At 41.3% G+C, this 17,888-nt stretch overlaps 1 protein-coding gene across 1 annotated transcript in view; it reads left to right on the top strand.

The window, feature by feature from the left end:
- Positions 1–17,611, top strand: part of adgrl2b.1 (adhesion G protein-coupled receptor L2b, tandem duplicate 1) — an 82,702-nt gene extending 65,091 nt beyond the window's left edge. Inside the window, exons 12-21 of the mRNA XM_070844557.1 lie at positions 458–631; positions 2,223–2,432; positions 3,410–3,630; positions 4,394–4,460; positions 6,818–6,909; positions 8,260–8,428; positions 9,377–9,505; positions 10,828–10,924; positions 11,937–12,062; positions 15,575–17,611. Coding sequence (XP_070700658.1) covers positions 458–631; positions 2,223–2,432; positions 3,410–3,630; positions 4,394–4,460; positions 6,818–6,909; positions 8,260–8,428; positions 9,377–9,505; positions 10,828–10,924; positions 11,937–12,062; positions 15,575–16,443 — 2,154 coding nt within the window. The 3' untranslated portion in view covers positions 16,444–17,611. The remainder of the gene's footprint in view (positions 1–457; positions 632–2,222; positions 2,433–3,409; positions 3,631–4,393; positions 4,461–6,817; positions 6,910–8,259; positions 8,429–9,376; positions 9,506–10,827; positions 10,925–11,936; positions 12,063–15,574) is intronic.
- Positions 17,612–17,888: the final 277 nt, after the last annotated feature.

Raw genomic sequence — 17,888 nt, 5'->3', positions numbered from 1 at the left:
TTGTTATAGAAACACTGTTGGAGCGAAGATAGATCTGTCTATATTATGTTAGTGTGTAATGTGAGGTGATGAGCACTAGTCAGAGATTAGAGCAGAGATAAGAGCAAGCCGCGCGTCCTCTTTGTGGTGTTTTGCCCTGTGCTTGGAAATTGCCATAGTAACCCTTCTCACATCTCAAGATATTAAGATCCTGCTTTCATTTCTTTATATTTATCATTTCTTTATTTTGATCTCATTCTCTCCCTTTTTCCTCCCACAACCCTTCACATTTAAAGCATTTTAATTGCACAGATATTAATTTGTAAAACAAGTGCAAGTGCCCTCACATCAGGTACACTGACATTCTGTTTCTTAGAGATATGAAGTATACAAGGTGTGTTTGTGTACAATCATGCATATTGCAGCGCATGTTCATATATGTTTGATCATTTTTTCTCTCTGTGTTTGTGTTTTGTAGAAGGAGCACTACTACAATCCCAACTGTTCCTTCTGGAATTATTCAGAGCGGAGCATGATGGGATACTGGTCCACTCAGGGCTGCAAACTGCTGGACACCAACAAGAGCCACACCACTTGCTCCTGCAGTCATTTGACCAACTTTGCCATCCTCATGGCTCATCGGGGGAATGTGGTAAGTGGTCCTCTCCTTGTGGTTTGCATGAGCTATTTTTCTGTCTCAGTTAGTTGTTCTTCCGTCTCGCTGATAGATTTGTGCACACACGGCAAGAACAAGAATGGCATTTCAGTGGAGATAATTAGATTATCGCTGGAGGAGAAGGTAAGCGGCGGGGGAGGAGGGGAGTGGTGGAGAAAAGGAAGCAGGCTGTCACTTTAAAAGAGCGAGATTGTGGATCAGGATTGGAAGTGCCATACCATTATCAGAAGTAATTATATTTTACCTATGGTCCATGTCTAATATTCCTCCATGCATATGGCCATGAGAACCATGGGAAACAGTATAACCTCAGCTTTAACTTATGTTTCCACCCCTCTTGAAGTGGTGTAGGATCCATTTGGTCGCAAAATGCAATTACAATCCAATTACATGATAAATAGCATGTGTAGCAAGGACCTAGCCAGTAATAAATGTGGAGGATAAGTTTGTGGTTCGTTTAATAATATGTCCCAACTCATGAACTCTGTCCCTGTCATCTGTCTTAACCTCAACCTTAACCACAGCTTGAAACCAGAGCCCCAAGGCTAGGCTTAGCCTCACACCATTTTCCCTACACATCACCTCAACTGCAACTCCTGCCCTCAATAAAATTACAAATATCACAGGAGGAATTGCCTCACTTTCAGGCCACCATGTCCTTGGGTGATATTTAATATGGTCAAGTCTGCTATTTTCACATTTGCCTGGTGCCCATCATGAAACATGCTCAGCTTTAGACTTTGTGAAACACGGCGTGATTTGACCTTAAAAAGAGAACCCACATGTGGACGTCACATCACGTGGTCGCAGCTTTTTGTGGCAGGTTTTTCGACAGATGTCGCTCTGTGCAACGTGGGCCCCATAATGTGACTGAAGCCTGCTTAGTTTGAGCTTCAAACATCATCAGGCACAATTGGGTTGAAGGATAGGTTCACAATTTTTCATATCTGTCTTAAATTAATTGGTGCGTATATGTTCATCGAAACATACTTTGCTTGCTGTAACCCTTCCCTCTGTTAATACTGGCCATTAAAAAAAAAAAAAAAACTTCATAATGCCCTTAGTTAAGTTAGTCTTTTTAGTACAAAATTCCTTCTTTTTGTTACCGTCCCACTGTCTATGGAAACACAAAGATGGATGTTTTTGTAAAACGACTTTAGAAGATGCTGAAGCCTCTTGTTAGCTTCAGTTAACCATTTTGCATTACATTTTTTGTAAAGAATGAGGACCCTAGGTATTTTGACCATCTGCTCTATTTAAAGAGTATTAAAGAGGGACTTTCTTGTGGCCATTATGAACAGGAGGAATGATTACAGCAAAAAAAAAAAAACTGTCTCAATTTTAAGACTGACTTGAACAATAATGAATCCATCCCTTAAGGACTGGAATACTTAGAAATGTCCATTTTCATTATAAAATTGTATATACAGTGAGGTTTCCATTAGGTCAGTATTTGCACTCCAATATATATAGCTACATGTGCTTAAATGCCACTGGTCATTAAGAAGAATGACTGGTGTTAATGATTGGAGTTAAAGGTCATTTTGCCATTTCTCTTTCTCTGCAGGGGGAGGGGAGCGTCCATGAGCTTCTTCTCACTGTCATCACACGGATGGGTATTGCCGTGTCTCTCGTCTGCCTCGCCATCAGCCTCTTCACTTTTTGCTTCTTCAGAGGTCTGCAAAGCGACCGCAACACCATCCACAAAAACCTCTGCCTCAACCTCTTCATTGGCGAGCTCATCTACCTCGTGGGCATCAACATGACAGAACCAAAGGTACCATGGAAATTATACTGCACTTTTCATACTACTGATAAATGGGCTCATCTGGTGTGATTAACCTTTAAATGCTTCAGTTTTCCTTTAAGTGGCTTTAGAATTTGTAAAAGAATCCACATTGGAATAAAATACCACATATCTACTCTTTATCTGCTTGTAGCACTTTATTCAGATCTACAATGTCAATTCTGATTGAAATATTTAAACTCAAGGATGATTTCAATTTAATGGTTGCACCATTTTATCAAATAGTCTATGCATGATTTTATCCACTATTCTCCTACATCATTTTTATCTTTGGAAACTTTGGGGTCTTCACTAAATAAACTTCTGCTATAAACTAATAAACTATTTTTTTCTTCTTTTTGCTCATAATGAGAAAAACGTATGGGTGTCTTTAGTATAGTATTGTATGTTAGCTTAGCTTAGCTCACTCATTGAATAGTGATGGGATTTGTGCCATCTAGGGTGGGAGGATACACAATATTAAATGCTCAAACAAGTGTTTTATGTCTTACGTCTGTTTTTGCAAAATATACATGTTCACAAATACTTCAGTCTCATTCCTCAGTTGTTGGGAAAATCAGTGAGGTAATAAAAAAGTCTCAAAAAAGTTGACCAGACATCCATCTTTGATATTTAAACACATACATAATAAGCTTTAAACATGTCCATAACTAGAAACCAAAAGAATAGTTATGGCCTTTTCACATTACATGTAGTCATTGGATCCAATCAGAACTATTGATCAGAGCAGCTTTAAGGAGAGCCACTGCTTGATCCCATGCATACTGTAATCTAGCCAAGCTGGGCTGTCACCGGTCACTGAACTTTTAAACACTAAACAGAAGCGTAAACCACTAATAGGAAGTCATTCTGAGTAATTAGGGAACATCAGATCAACTAACCCTAAACTATCCCTGTGAACAACCTCTTATCTTTGTGTGAAATGTCTTCATGTGTCTTCCTGTCAGCTGGTGTGCTCCATCATCGCCGGCATTCTCCACTTCTGCTTTCTGGCTGCGTTCGCCTGGATGTGTCTGGAGGGCGTGCAGCTGTACCTCATGCTGGTTGAGGTGTTTGAGAGCGAATTCTCGCGCAGGAAGTACTACTACATCTCTGGGTACCTCATCCCGGCTGTGGTAGTGGGCATCTCAGCAGCCATTGACTACAGAAGCTACGGCACACAGCGGGCGTAAGTGTGGCATCTTTTTTTTCTTTTGTGGGATAAAAATCAGGAGCATTAGTCCTCCCTTCTCCCCACCAAGACAGAACCACACAGCATGCATGTATGTGCTAATGATAGTAATATCACAAAGAGTAGTCCACCTCTGCCCCCTGGCAAATTTACACCCTGTCACTACTAAAAGAAAAGGCTGCGAGCAGAGCCGCAACATTAATGAATGCGCTGGCTAGCTGCACTGGCCTGCTGGGTTTTTATTCTTTGCGTGTGGATAATTGCTGCCCTTGTCAGTTAAAACTTTATGCACTTCTCTGCTGGTCTTCATCCAAGCAGCAAGCTTTATGATTTGTAAGACTGCAATCCTCTAATTTATGGGATTTAAGTCAACTCTATTTTTTGCTGTAGTCTTAACTTCATTTCTGTTTCCTGGTTATAAACACAGACCAGTTCAACCAATTCATTGTTAAACTGTCTACTATACATTGTTTACTGCTCAGTCTTAGGTACACAGTCCGACATCCCACATTCGTAGACATTTGCAGACTGTGAAGTCATGAGTCCAATAACCACTGCCTTTTAGTCTGCAGCTTCTCATGGCACGAGGCCAACACTCCCTCAAGGTCGGGTTTTCTTCTCTGTGGTCAGAGGAGTCTCTATTCTGTTGCTGTAGCCGTATCATCCAGCCAGCTGTGCTGGGCCCTGATCGATGAGATACAACTTTGTTTTGGCAATGAGGTGATTTAATGAAGTGAATATCATCTTTTGCACCCTGTAGTTGCTGGTTAAGGGTTGATAACCATTTCATCTGGAGCTTCATCGGACCTGTAACCTTCATAGTTGTGGTAAGTTGCAATTTTGTGCATGCATGTGATCATTTTCTTTCCTCTGTCAATGAAAGGCATTGAAAACAGTTTATAGATTTTCTCTCTCTGTGCTAGCAGCCTCTTAGCTCTGCTTTTTCAGATCAATTTGCATGAAAGGAAAGTGGTCCCATTATAGCTGACACAAAGACATCAGTGTCCACTCAGCTATGAAATCCTCTAAAATCAGAACAGCAACAACTTAAAGCTGTTTGGTCCTTGCTGTACATCTAGAGAATACTGCCCTCCCTCAATCAGAAGGAGAAATCGTCTCAGGCATGAAGGTCATTTGCTGAGTGGGAAAACAAGGGTGATGGTGGTGGTGTGGGGGGTGGTGAACATGGAAATAATGAGTGGGTGGGCCAGACAACCATTACCACAGCTGAGGATCATGACATGTCCCCAGCCAATCCCAGCACACGGACATCTCCATCTTCACCTTTTAATATTTCATGTGGTGTGGTGGGTGCTCACAATGCACATACACAAACACACACACACATGCATGCATACAGGAATGCATGGACAGCCCTCAACTAACACACTCTGCGTATCCATATAGGCGCATATGGTAACACCCATGTAAATCTGTCCATAGGCTGTAAATACATGTAAAACCCAGAAAAGTGCTATGTCGGCAGCGCTGCGTTCTTTTTTTTTTTTTTGCGCTGTATTTGGCAGAAAGAGAGAGACCTGAATATTGTAGAGGACAGTCCCTCGGAGACCAGGAACAAGGGGGAGTCCATATGTAGTTTGCTTCAGCTTTCCGCAGAGTGCCTCCCTGCTTCCTCGCCTCGTCGTCTGTCTGTCTCCGTGTTTCTGTCTGTCTGTGCGTCTGTCTCATCGGATCTGTGTCAGCTCTTGCGGCTGTGTTAAATGCATCTCCAGCCACTCGACTCATGCGGACGTAAATCGGCCCCAGTGGCTGGGAGACAAAACTCGGCATTACTCTAAGCTGTGATCTAAAAGCTTCTTTCTGTCTCTTTAGCCACCCCTTTTTCTTCCATCTTTCTTTTTTGGTTCCCATCTGCTTTCCACTCACACTTTCCTTTCAAAGACCCTTTTTCTGTTGCCTTTTAGTGTTTCAGAATGCGCCCGTATGGGATAATAATGAGGATCTCGCTGCTTATTTAGTATTTGATACTGAGAGCACTACATGGAGATCATTATACTTTGTTTTCCTGCCAACTCATTCTTTTTGTCGTTTATTTCCCTTCATATACAGTGAGTTGGTCACGCTTTCAAAATGTACGCTTGGAGCAGATATGGGAAAGAAGTTTTTAATAACGCAAAAATCCGGATATATACTTGTTTTTCTTTGAATATTTACAGAAGTGCATTTCAAAGGTTTAGTATGGTATCGGCCACACTGAAGCACATCTCCTTCCTTTCCCTCGGTGGCCACAGGCCCTCCAGTGCTTACAGAGACATCCTGAGAGCATGGAAACCTTTCTGGATGTATGGCTTGAATCACTTAAATGTTTTTCCTGGCTTCAGTGGAAATTGTTTCTAAAATATGGCACTCTGCTCCATTCTTTCCCCTCTGTATTTTGCTGGAGCTTTTGTCCGCAGTACGTCAGAGGTGTTTGGATTTCATCAGATATACATTCTCGTATTCGATGAGAATTTGCACTTTGGGACTGACTAGAATGTCAAACAAGGGAGGGAAGAGAAACTTTCAACACAGCTTATGGTGAAGGCCGAGCTGCGTGAAGTAGACCAAAGCCTTAACCTCTCGCTGTTGTTTTTCTCTTTGCAAGTCAGTGGACTTTATGATCTGCACTGAGCCATACAGTTTTCTTATTCCTTTTAGTAAAGGTATGCTGCTTGTTGCTGACACTCACTGTAGAGCCAAAACCACTATAAGTTAAACAATAAGAGTAAGATGTAAGTCGGTATGAAACATAACACAGGTGCTAGAAACCAGTGGTGGAATGTAACTGTACTTTAATAATTGTACTTTATTTATTTACGTATTTTCTTTGCATTCCAGAGGGAATGAATGTACATTTTATTCCAATAAATTTTACAAAGCTTACAAATTCATTATTTTTGCATACAAAACGTATGAAGAGCTTATAAAATGTCACCCTTTGTTATTGATTAAACTAATCAACATAAGTAGGGAAAGAATGAGTTGCTTAATTGATGTCATTTTTCATGCAAAAATTCAGATTATTTTAGATGTAGGACTTTAACTTGTCATGGAGTGTTTGTTCAGTGTGGTATTAGTAATTCTCATCTGAATAACGGATCTGAATACTTCCTCCAAAGGCAACAGGAACTGAATGCCTCTCTAAGTGGAGCGTGTTAACCCTGATACGCGTCTGTTTTGACAGGTCAATGTCATCTTCCTGGTGGTGACAATGTTCAAGATGGTGAAGCATTCCACCTCCATGAAACCCGACTCGTCCAGGCTGGGGGGTATCAGGTGAGGAGTCTCACTCTGGGAGATTAGGTGGCCACACTGTGGTCGCTTGCTCTGAGACTGCACGTGTTGAAAAATAATATGCATCTTTACTTTTTTCGCCTCCCTCCTGAAATTTCAAAAACCGCATTTGACCAGCCTGTTTATTTGATTTTCTCTTCTCTTCAACCCGAGCAGACCAATATTATTCCCTTTCAGATTTTATTTCTGCGCGTATGGATGGTGCAGTTTTAGTTCATTTTATGATTTCAGTATTTGCACTACGCAGGGTTATATTGCCTTTTTTTATTTCTTCATAACTGCATTTTTGACCTTTGGTATCTTTTTGCTCCTGTGCTGGCATAGTTTACTGGCTTCCTTGGAAGACAGACCCAACCACATGCTTCGTAGATTTAAAGATGGTAAAAATGGAAGAAAAAAAAAAGCCCCACATCTTTCCACTTCCAGCGGGCTGCATTTGCACGATAAAAAGACAAGTCCCTGTACATTTCCATGCCTGGATTCTTGTTCAACAATATGTTTGAGGGCAGGCCAACACATGTTATGTGGGCGCTTGATATTTAGGCGGCAGCTCTGATTTTGGTCCAAACCAAAAAAATCTTTCTTTTTAGCTCACAGAAATCCCACATTTGTGGATGCTACATTTCACACATTATCATAAGAAGTCAAAACTCATTAACTGTCATTAATTAGGGTCTACCTCAAATCCGCTTTGCATTTTGATTCTGTGTCAAATGTGGTAACTGGTAAGAAAAAAAAAAAAGCGAAATAATTGGTTGCATTTTGTGAAAAAAAAAAAAACAGCATTCTTGCATAAAAAGCACCAAAAACTGGACAGCAAGTCGAAGCAGCAATCGCTTTCAGCACTGCCTCTCATTTTTCTGTGGATCCTCTTGCAGTGACATGTTGTTGTCCCGGTTCCTCTCACCGTATCTCTCTCGGTGTGGCTCACTTTTCTCTCGTGTATCAATAACGAGCAGCCATCGTCATTGAAAGTGACTGTGAAGTTATCCTATATCCTCAAGGCTTTCCTGGAAGCCGCAAGAAAAACCTGCTGCGTTTGCAGTCTCTGTAGCCAGCAACTCCAAGGAAGACCAAGCAAATATTTTTTGAGTCAGTGTCAAATATGGAATGCACATTCTTTCCAAAAACTTTGCATCAGCATTTACACACTTACACCATGCAGCCGCTAGTGCAACTTGTGTAAAGGGAAAATAGCAAATGTGGCTATTGCTTTTGTTTTTTTTTTTAACAAACTGCTGTCCAAGAGCAGACACACGTTAAAGTAAAGACGAAATCTACAGCAGTGTGACTTTTTCACTAGTTAATGTCACTCTTCTTTCTCTTTCGCAGGTCGTGGGTGATGGGAGCGTTTGCTCTACTTTGTCTGTTGGGGCTTACGTGGTCCTTTGGCTTGTTCTTCCTCAATGAGTCCTCCATTGTGATGGCTTACCTCTTCACCATTTTCAACACTCTGCAAGGGATGTTCATCTTCATCTTCCACTGCCTCCTCCAGAAAAAGGTAAGATGTTGTCTTCTGTCACTCTTCTGAAATTGTTGTTAATTAAGTCTTGTTAATTACTAATCAGCTTTTATATGTTTTATATATCTGTAAATTGAATATTCAGAACAAGAAATGTGAAAACATCAACTTTGAATTTGTGGCAATTTTCACCTTTTTTTTTTACCTTGTATTGACTAAATAAATAATGAGTTAATCAAAAAATCTAACTGATAAAGCTACAGTATAATGCAGCTAAACAATAAGTAGATCACTCCATCAGTCAAAAGACAGAAAACAACTATTTTGATTATTCATTAAAGCCACTTTTCCAGTAAAAATGTTTGGGGGGGGGGTTTAGACTGTTTGAATGAACGAGACATTTTGAAGTCGACCCCTTTGGCTCAGGGAACTGATCGTTTCCTGAGCCAACAATCAATTGGTTAATTGAGAAAATAATCTTTATTTGAACTGATAATGAAAACCACAAGTAGCTGCAGCCTTACTCTGACAGAATTATAACATGGCACCATCAACAATGTGATATTTCTTCTCAAATCTGTCTAATCCTCCTACCGCAGGTGTGGATCTGTAAATATTTATATTGTGACATTTTGAGATTTTACATGAAGCGGGTTATAATTTTCATTTAGTTTATTGTCACTGAGCACCACTCATATCAAAGGGCTTCCTTTCTACAATATTTCAACTTCTTTTCACAGTGTTATCCCTTACAGATATGACATTTAAACTGCTGTCAGCTGGATGGCATTTGATAAAGATTTAGGATTTTCATCTCTCATGTGGGGCAGCACGTTGGTGCAGTGGTTAGCACAGACCCTCAAGGATAAGCGGGTATAGCTAATGGCCAGATGGAGGGATGGATCTCTCTCAGGGAGGGGGGGGATTGTGTCACTGTCTGTGTTTGAATGACTGCTCAGTCTGTCCTGATCTTTTGTTGCACTGCAGGTCCGCAAAGAGTACAGCAAATGTTTCCGTCAGTCCCAGTGCTGCGGCGCGCTGCCAGCTGAGGGCCCCCACAGTGCAGCCAAGACTGCGACATCTCGATCCACAGCCCGCTATTCATCTGCAACACAGGTACGAGAACAGCACTGGGAATCAGATATATATCACTGTGTAGGATTAGGAAAACCACGTGTGAAAAGGTTAATTGTAAGTCAGTGGATTAGTTAGTGGAAACATTTTATACTTCATTAATATCTGATATTCTTTTGTTTTTAATTACCATGAAAAGACTGAAACCAGCAATGAACTGATTCCACCAACACGTATTTGTCTGTATTGCCAAAACCTGATGCACTGCACTGTGCCATCGGGCTCTATTATTGCTCAAAAACCTATAAAAAGACATCAGTGAACCACACTGATGCACACTGTTGGCTGACATGTTCCTTCCTGATGATGAACACGCACACAGTAGTTGATTTTGAGCAGATCCCACTCCTTGGTGGTGTGAATACTCACTAGAGCACCAAATGTGTGTTTATCCGCAGCCAAAAATAGTCTTTAACAAATGCACTATTTGCTCCTGTTTACGTAATGTTTGTTCAGCGCCCAGACTTATTAGGGAATAACTGAGCCTTTTTTTTGTATGTTTTGTATGATGTATTTGTGACCCATCCTTTCATATCCATGGGACAAATGGTCTTGTGGTTGAGAACCTCAGTCAGTAAGAACTGAGACACACAGACACAATGTTGTCCAAGGATTTATCGACAGGAATTCCTGACTCAAAATTCTGTCTATTTCCAATACTTGACTCAAATGTATTTTTGTAAAGCGAAGCCTCTTGATTCTTTCAACGAAATACACTTTTTGAACGCTGAAATGGTGCTATGTCACTTTGTGACTTTATGTCACTTTGTAATATTGGACTCTGTTATCAAGCTGATTTCCATGGTTACATTATGAAAGGATGAATTTCTTTACATCATGAAATGTTAGAGGACAGTGTAGTTAATAGATTAAGGTGTATCGACCTTTTTATAGCTGTTATCATGTTATTTGAAAAGAAATAAAAGAAGAAGAATTTCAAATGGAAATATTGTCGAACTTCACTTGCAGACCTCATATCTCTTTTACAGTGAATTTGTTAGATCTATCTTGAGAGAGTACTTTTGGGAATTTTGTGGTGGCTTGTGATCTTACTATCCAGAGAAAAAAAGAGCTCAGGGCCAATCTCTCAAATTACAAGCTGTAAAATTCTTGAAGTATCCATTTTTGCTATCGGTTGGATCACGGGTTGGTGCTTTCATTTACCGTTGCAAGACCATGTCATCAAGCAGTGACTTAGCTGAATCACAAACCCACTTAGCCACTCAATCCTCAGGGCCAGAAGCCTTTAATAACAGTGGCACCATGTTGAGTCCTGATCAATGGCTGCTTTTCTCTTCGCCCAGAGTCGCATCAGGCGCATGTGGAACGACACTGTGAGGAAGCAGTCAGAGTCCTCCTTCATCTCAGGAGACATAAACAGCACCTCCACACTCAACCAGGGTAAGCAACCTTTTCTTTCACCACCACCAGATGAGACACGTACGCCATTCCCTTTGTGATGAACACTTCAATGGATGCACCTTACACGGCTCTGTGGCAGCTCTGAAAAGAGTAAGACAAGAACCGATTTGATGTTGCGTTTCTCTTACTGTTAAGCAATCAAGAGTTCACAGCAATTTTCCGTGCTAAAGGAGAGAGATAGAGAGAAAAGAGGTGTGATTTTTAGTGTAGCATAAAGTGTTACTGATGAGGACTTAAGTTCAAGTCACGACGACCCCAACTAGAGAGGCTGGCTGTGCAGCAGCCTCCTAACTCATCTTCGTCCCAGAGTGATTGTCAGGATGAAGGTAAGGGTGGAGGAGATGAGCAAAGTCAGGCAGAGGTCAGAGCAGGTTTTGGGAGTGATCCCAGCATCATGAAGCTCAGGCTCCAGACTGTGCCAGTGCAGAATTGGCTGTAGTTATGAATATGTTTCGATTTTTTACATAAAAAAAAAAAAAAAACATGCACACACATGCCAGCACACAGTTTCTGTGCAATCCGTCCAAATGACCGAGGATAGTTATTACATTCTTGAGGATGATAGGAGTACTGTATTATTCATGGCAGGCCACTTAGACATGTTTTGTCTAGTGTCTCGACTGGATGAGTTTGTTTAGATGAATTTGTTTCACATAAACACTGGAGTTGATTGTGTTGCTATGCGTTGGTCAACACTTGTCGTGATAATATTGTTTGTCAGTTACATCAGGAGACTGTTTGGATAATGTCTTGCTTTGACCAATGTTTCTATGGCTGCTTTGTCCATAATAGAAGGCAGACGGATTGCAGGTCATAAATCTTTTGCGGTGTTAGATTTTGGACAGCGAATGTCAGTATTTGTTTATGTCGACAGCTACCCAGGGCACCACCACAGACCATGAAGTACAGTACCTCGAGCTCTTTTTCCTCAACTGTGTTTTCCCCTCCTGATTTTTCTCCCTGTCTCTCTTTTCTCTTCCTGTTATTTCAGGGATGACTGGAAACTACCTCCTAACTAACCCTCTCCTCCGAACCCACGACACTAACCCTTATAACAACCTGCTGGCAGAAACTGTGGTGTGCAACACCCCCTCTCCACCGGCCTTTCACTCCCCAGGTGCACATCCACCCTCCGCCTTTATTCTGACATAGATTTATGTTTGTTTTAAAACAAAAGTTTGACATTTTGGAAAATACACTATTTCGCAGAGGAGAGCAAGATGAGACAATCAATACCTGTCTTAGGTCAGTTCGTTCAATATAAAGCTACAGCCAGCAGCGGGTTAGCTTAGCTTAGCATAAAGACAAGACAGCCTGGCTGTATGAAATGGTAACAAAATCATCCACCAGCTCCTTTAAAGCTCATTCACCAACAATTAGTATCTTATTTGTTTTTATCCATACAAAAATGACATTTTTCTTTGTCTCTGAGCAGTTGCTAGGCAACCAAAAGACACTCAGAGAAGCACATAATCCCCTGTAAAATATCAAATTAACATTTTTACACGTCAAATTTTGTATGGATTAAGCAAACGAGAAAACACGTGTTTCTTAATGAGCTTTGGAAGTGCTTGTAGGTAGATTTTGTTGCCATTTGACAGAGGCTTGCTATCTGTTTCCCCCCTTTTCCAGTGTTTGTGCTAAACTCTGCTAATCGCTGTAGCTTCATAGTAAACAGACAGATATGAGAATGGTATCAATCTCATTATCTAGCTATTTCCTTTAAGTGCATTAAAAACATGAAAAATGTTGAGGTTGGGGTTCTGACACAGCGTGCATTGAAAATGAACAGAATTATTCATCTAGGTTTCCCTTTTTGTTCTTCTTCATTCACACCATCTCTGTACTTCCAATTGTTGTTATCTCTGCAAGTTTCTCCTTTGTAAACACAGAGAGATAAACTCGGAGACGTCAGTGCTATCTTATCTCGTGTACTGAGCAGTCATATGGGAATTCCTTTCCGTTGAATATGAGCTTCACACGTTGGTTCAGATCGTTTATGCTTTTACCTTGTATTCATGTCAAAATCTTTGCATTTTCTTACCTTAACTTCAAATTAAACTGAGTTGATTGAAAGCATGTCAGTGTTTATGGTGACCTAGTTCCTCACTGGCAGAGCTAGAGAAACCCAATCAAAGAAAAAAAAAAAAACAGAAGCACATGACGCAATGCGGGCAGAGTCATAGCCCTCAGATATTCTCAGGCATTTGATGATAAAAGAGAATATACTAAAACGGCAGTATGGCTAAAGTGTGTAAGGAGAGGATATGCAGTAACATATAGCTTTAACCCGTCGCAGTCATGATGGTCTTGTTTTTTGCTGCAAGCTTGCTTACAGCACAATGAGAGCACTTCACACTCAGAGATAATGAAGCAGGGTTGGGACCAATGAATGTCTGCACAGAAAATCAAAGACATTTTGTGATTTCTTTCTTTTTTTTTTGTAAGCTCAGCAGCAGCCGATCAGCTCAGACACAGAAGTTAGTGTGTGTGCAGACAGCTTGCGCTTTATTGCCCTAAAATGTTTACCTGCTTAATCATTGTAGAATAATTACATGTTAACACCGGCACACGGGAGACAGATAATGGTGATATTTAATTAACGTGTAATATTGAATGTCAACGTAAACATATCCTTAACCTGTAGCAACACCTCTTCTCCCCCTGAGGCGAATCGCTGTACAGGAGCACCAGTAGAGCAGGAAGCACTGACAAACAGGAAAAATTCAAAGCTTTAACATATGGAAACTAGTTTGAGGATAGCAGGCAACAGTATGACACACAAATGTCAAAACCTGGTGTGAAGATTACCAACCAAGTATGAAATATGCGCAGAGAGACTGTCAAGTTTAACATAAGCTTTTCTGAAAATTACGCCTGCTATAGTCATTACATTTAGCTCCTGCAAAAGGATGAGCATGTCCTCTATTATAAGTGTATTAATACTAAGTAATACTCTGCAGATGTTCACCCGATGCAGTAAAATCGGTAAGGAGAACATCTTGGATGAATCTCTGCTGGAACGGTTCCCAGAGTGCAGCTGTCGCTGTGTCCAGTTGAATTCTGTTCACATCATTTCCCTTACTCCCAGTAGACAATACCTGTCTGCAATAAAATCACTGCCTGTGCATAAACAAATGCAAATTTGGAAGTGGGTTATACTCACATGACTGTGTTTTAATCCCTCCTTTTTGCCCTTTTGCTCTTGATGATCCTTTCAGTCTTATTAGGAATGTCTTTGATGTTGTTTTCAGAGCTTTCTTTCAGTTGCTATCATCCATTTTCTGACACGTTCGTTTGAAACCTAAAACTACAGTTTCCCCTTTTTTTTGTGTGCAACGATTGCCTGTAATGGCATCCCCCTGACTCTACAAAATGTCAGCCTTTCACTCATAGGCTCAGAGTGTACCCAGTAAATAAAATCCTCATATCAAATCAAACTAGCCTCCTTCACTTTCATCCTGCCACTCGAGTTTAGTCATAGGGCTGCACAAAATTAGAGTACAGCGCTGTATGTGTGTGTGTGTGTGTGTGTGTGTGTGTGTATGTGTGTGTGTGTATTTTGTTCACATAAAATTGATAGATATACACTTCTAAAAGGAAAAAAAAAATTATGTGTTGTTCAGAGAAATAATTTCATCAGAAATGTTCCTCCTTTACTGTAGACTTTTAAAAACACACTGTGCTTGCTGCTGAACCCTTTCACCTGCTGAGTCCAGGATTCAGTTGTCCTTGGTTTGTCCTTTAGTTCTCTCAAACTATTTAACACATAATTTCGCTGTCATTCTCCATCCACCTACAGCAATTTCAGCAAAGCATCATATGGGCTAAATTGGAGTTAATTGCAAGGACACAATCTGAGTTGGATTGACTGAATCCAGGCTGGATGTTACAAGCTTCCACTTTTGTCTTATTTCAGTGATTTTGTTGTTTCTGCTGCTATTGAAAAAAGGCATCTGTTTTACTTTTTTTGCACATCAGCTGTTCTTAGGCCAGATAGCCTGAGCAGACACACTTGATGTGAGTGGTGGCAAAGTGAGTCATTGCACCGTGCCTGTCTGTCGTGGTGTGTGGGGGTTGTTGCTGTGCTTGTGGGGCCCCAGTGCAGAGAGGTGGCTGGCCATCTGTGTTTGACATTACTCTTTTGTCTTGCCTTCTTTTAACAGGTGGAATGTTTTATTCATTGTTAATGTCGCAACACTTCCTCATCGGCTTGTTTTTATTTTATTTCTTTGAACCTCATTCTATCCTTTTGCTTTTTGTGTGCGGCTGTGTTGTTATGTGGTCATGTGCTTCTTCATAACGTGTTGTTGTACTATATTTTTTGAAGTTTTAAGTCATCTTTTGTTCTCATTTCTCCAATATTGTTCAGGATAATCTCATAGATTGGCTATAATGTTATTCAGCCATGATGAGGATGGACATGGTGGGGAGCTAATTGGGCTCTCCTTTGAATTTTAAAACTTTTCCCATTTGCATAAAATTGAAATTAACCCAGAGATCAAAGAGCACAAGAGTGAAGTGTCCTGAGCAGTATCAAGTGTATGTGGATGGTGTAGTGGAGACTCTTCTGTTCTTTCAAAAGGCAAAAAATTAGAACTCACACCCTCTTTTTGCCTTTCCTTGCAGGACAGCACTCTCTTAGCAACAGCAGGGACATCAGTGCCATGGACACCCTCCCCCTCAATGGCAATTTCAACAACAGCTACTCCCTGCGAGACGACGACTATGAGGCCGTGGGCGTTAGAGCCCCGGGTGACTTGGGGGGTCTCAACCTGGACGATGCTGCCTTTGAGAAGATGATCATATCTGAGATTGTTCACAACAACCTGAGGCCCCGCGTGGCCCCCAAAGGTCGCGACGCCCAGAGGGAGCGGGACAGAGCTTTGCCTCCCCAGACCAGAGTGACAGTGGACCGAGGCGGGGGTGGGGGTGGGAGCGGCAGCGAGGATGATGCCATTGTGGCGGATCACGCTGAGGCCTCATCCCCCCAGAGAGGAAGTGGAAGAGGAGGCAACACTACCCTGGAGCTGCTCCTGCACCCCCACCACAAGGAGGTGCTGGAGGCCCCCCTCCTACCCCAGAGGACTCACTCCCTGCTCTACAGCGCCCAGAAGGCCCCCAGGCGCCTGGAGGGGCAGGGCGGCCATGGCTCTGAGACTGTTACTGCAGTGGAGGACATGGGCTCCCATTCACCCAACAATAATAGAGACTCCCTTTACACCAGCATGCCAAACTTGAGAGACTCACCCTCGCCCTCAGCTTCGCCATACCCCCCGGAGGAGGAGGAGGAGCTCTCCCCCTCACCTCGAAGTGAGAACGAGGACGCGTATCATAAAAGCATGCCTGAGCTCGGTGACGCACCCCAGCCCATGTCCTACTACCACATAAACCGAGGCACCAGCGACGGATGCATCATCCCACCCAACAATGAAGACTGCGCGCCGGAAGGAGAGGCGCCCACCGACGGACAAATGCAGCTCATTACCAGCCTCTGAGTGGGCCGTCTTTGTTTGCACAAGGTTTTGACAGAGGAGTGCTTTTGGTTGATGTCAAGAGAACCAGCAAGTCTGGCTCTGCACTCCACATGCCCCTTCCTGTTAAGACAGGAAGTGAAATGTTGTTGGGTGGGAAAATGAATGAAAAAAAAGACTTTTGCACACAGATCTCATTAACACACAAAACACATCCATCCGAGGCCAAACAAATGTGGACTGTGAAAGCTCTGCTGTTGGACTAAAGAGGTGCAGAGAATAACACACAGGCCGCTGTGTCAGAGATAAGCCTGGCGTTTCTGTTATTCTGTAATATCGAGGAATAAGGGATAAAAAAAAAAACTCCAAGCAAAGAACTATGAAACTCCGGACATATTCCTGGGGGACTTTGCAGAACCAGGGTCTTTTTAGTCATGAAGTACAGAACTAGAACTAGTGTGGCTCCACTACACAGTCAGGACTGTAAAGTTATGAAACCACTAATTCAGACTCAGGCCTTATATTTTCTCTATTGCACATTTAACTGTTGTCAAAGTAACAGCTAAAGAAAATATATTTTGCTGTACCACTAGTGTAAAAAGTCATAAAAAGAAAGAAAAAAAAAAAAGAAACGGCAACCATTCAGTAGTTATGCCCTTTCAATGTTAATAAAATTCTTCAGACAAGGTTAATCAAAATGGTGGAAATGTGCTTTTTCCTCTCACACTTGACTCGTTGTAGTATGTTTGAATATGAAAAAAAAAGTTTTGAGAGATATCAGTCCATATGAAATCATGCTCACATCTCTGCTTGTTAAGTGCTTTTGCTTTCATGAATGATGAGTATTTGCCAGTAGTATATTTGTTAACACCAGGCCATGCACAAATTTGGAGTGAATTGGAAACTTGTGTAATTTATTTTACTTGAAAGAAATTGTCAGGTTTAAGGACTTACGTTCGTGTCAGTGCGATAGTGCAGTTTTTGCGAACATGTTTTATCCTTTGACACTAATTAATTTATTAACTGAAGTATTCAGGAAAAAAAAAGGAAAAAAAGAACATGGTTGGAAAGTGTGAAAAGTTGTTGCAGCACTGATTAGGTTCATTTTATTTCTTTTGTAAGAGCCCATCATCAGCTGATATTTAATTCAACTCCTGTTTGATATCAAATAAATGTGAATTTTTTTCTTGTTCGCAGATGTCTCGCTGCTTATTCATCATGTTGTGCATAAAAGAATCTGCTATGATCCACACATGTTGAAATGTTACAAAGGATGAGGCTGGGAATATCACAGTTGTTTTTCTTGTCATCAAGCCTCATGGAAAGACTAAAACTAAGAATGGCTTTGTTGGTCCCTACTTAAAAAGTCTGTCAAGGACATTCAGCCCCAAACCCATCTGCATCCCCAATATCACCAATATATGCTTTTGTATAGAAATAATAATAATAATGATAATTTCCTTAATCAG

The sequence above is a fragment of the Pempheris klunzingeri genome, chromosome 15, assembly GCF_042242105.1.
Source record: "Pempheris klunzingeri isolate RE-2024b chromosome 15, fPemKlu1.hap1, whole genome shotgun sequence".
Lineage (NCBI taxonomy): Eukaryota > Metazoa > Chordata > Actinopteri > Acropomatiformes > Pempheridae > Pempheris > Pempheris klunzingeri.
This window is presented reverse-complemented; position numbering and strand designations above follow the sequence as displayed.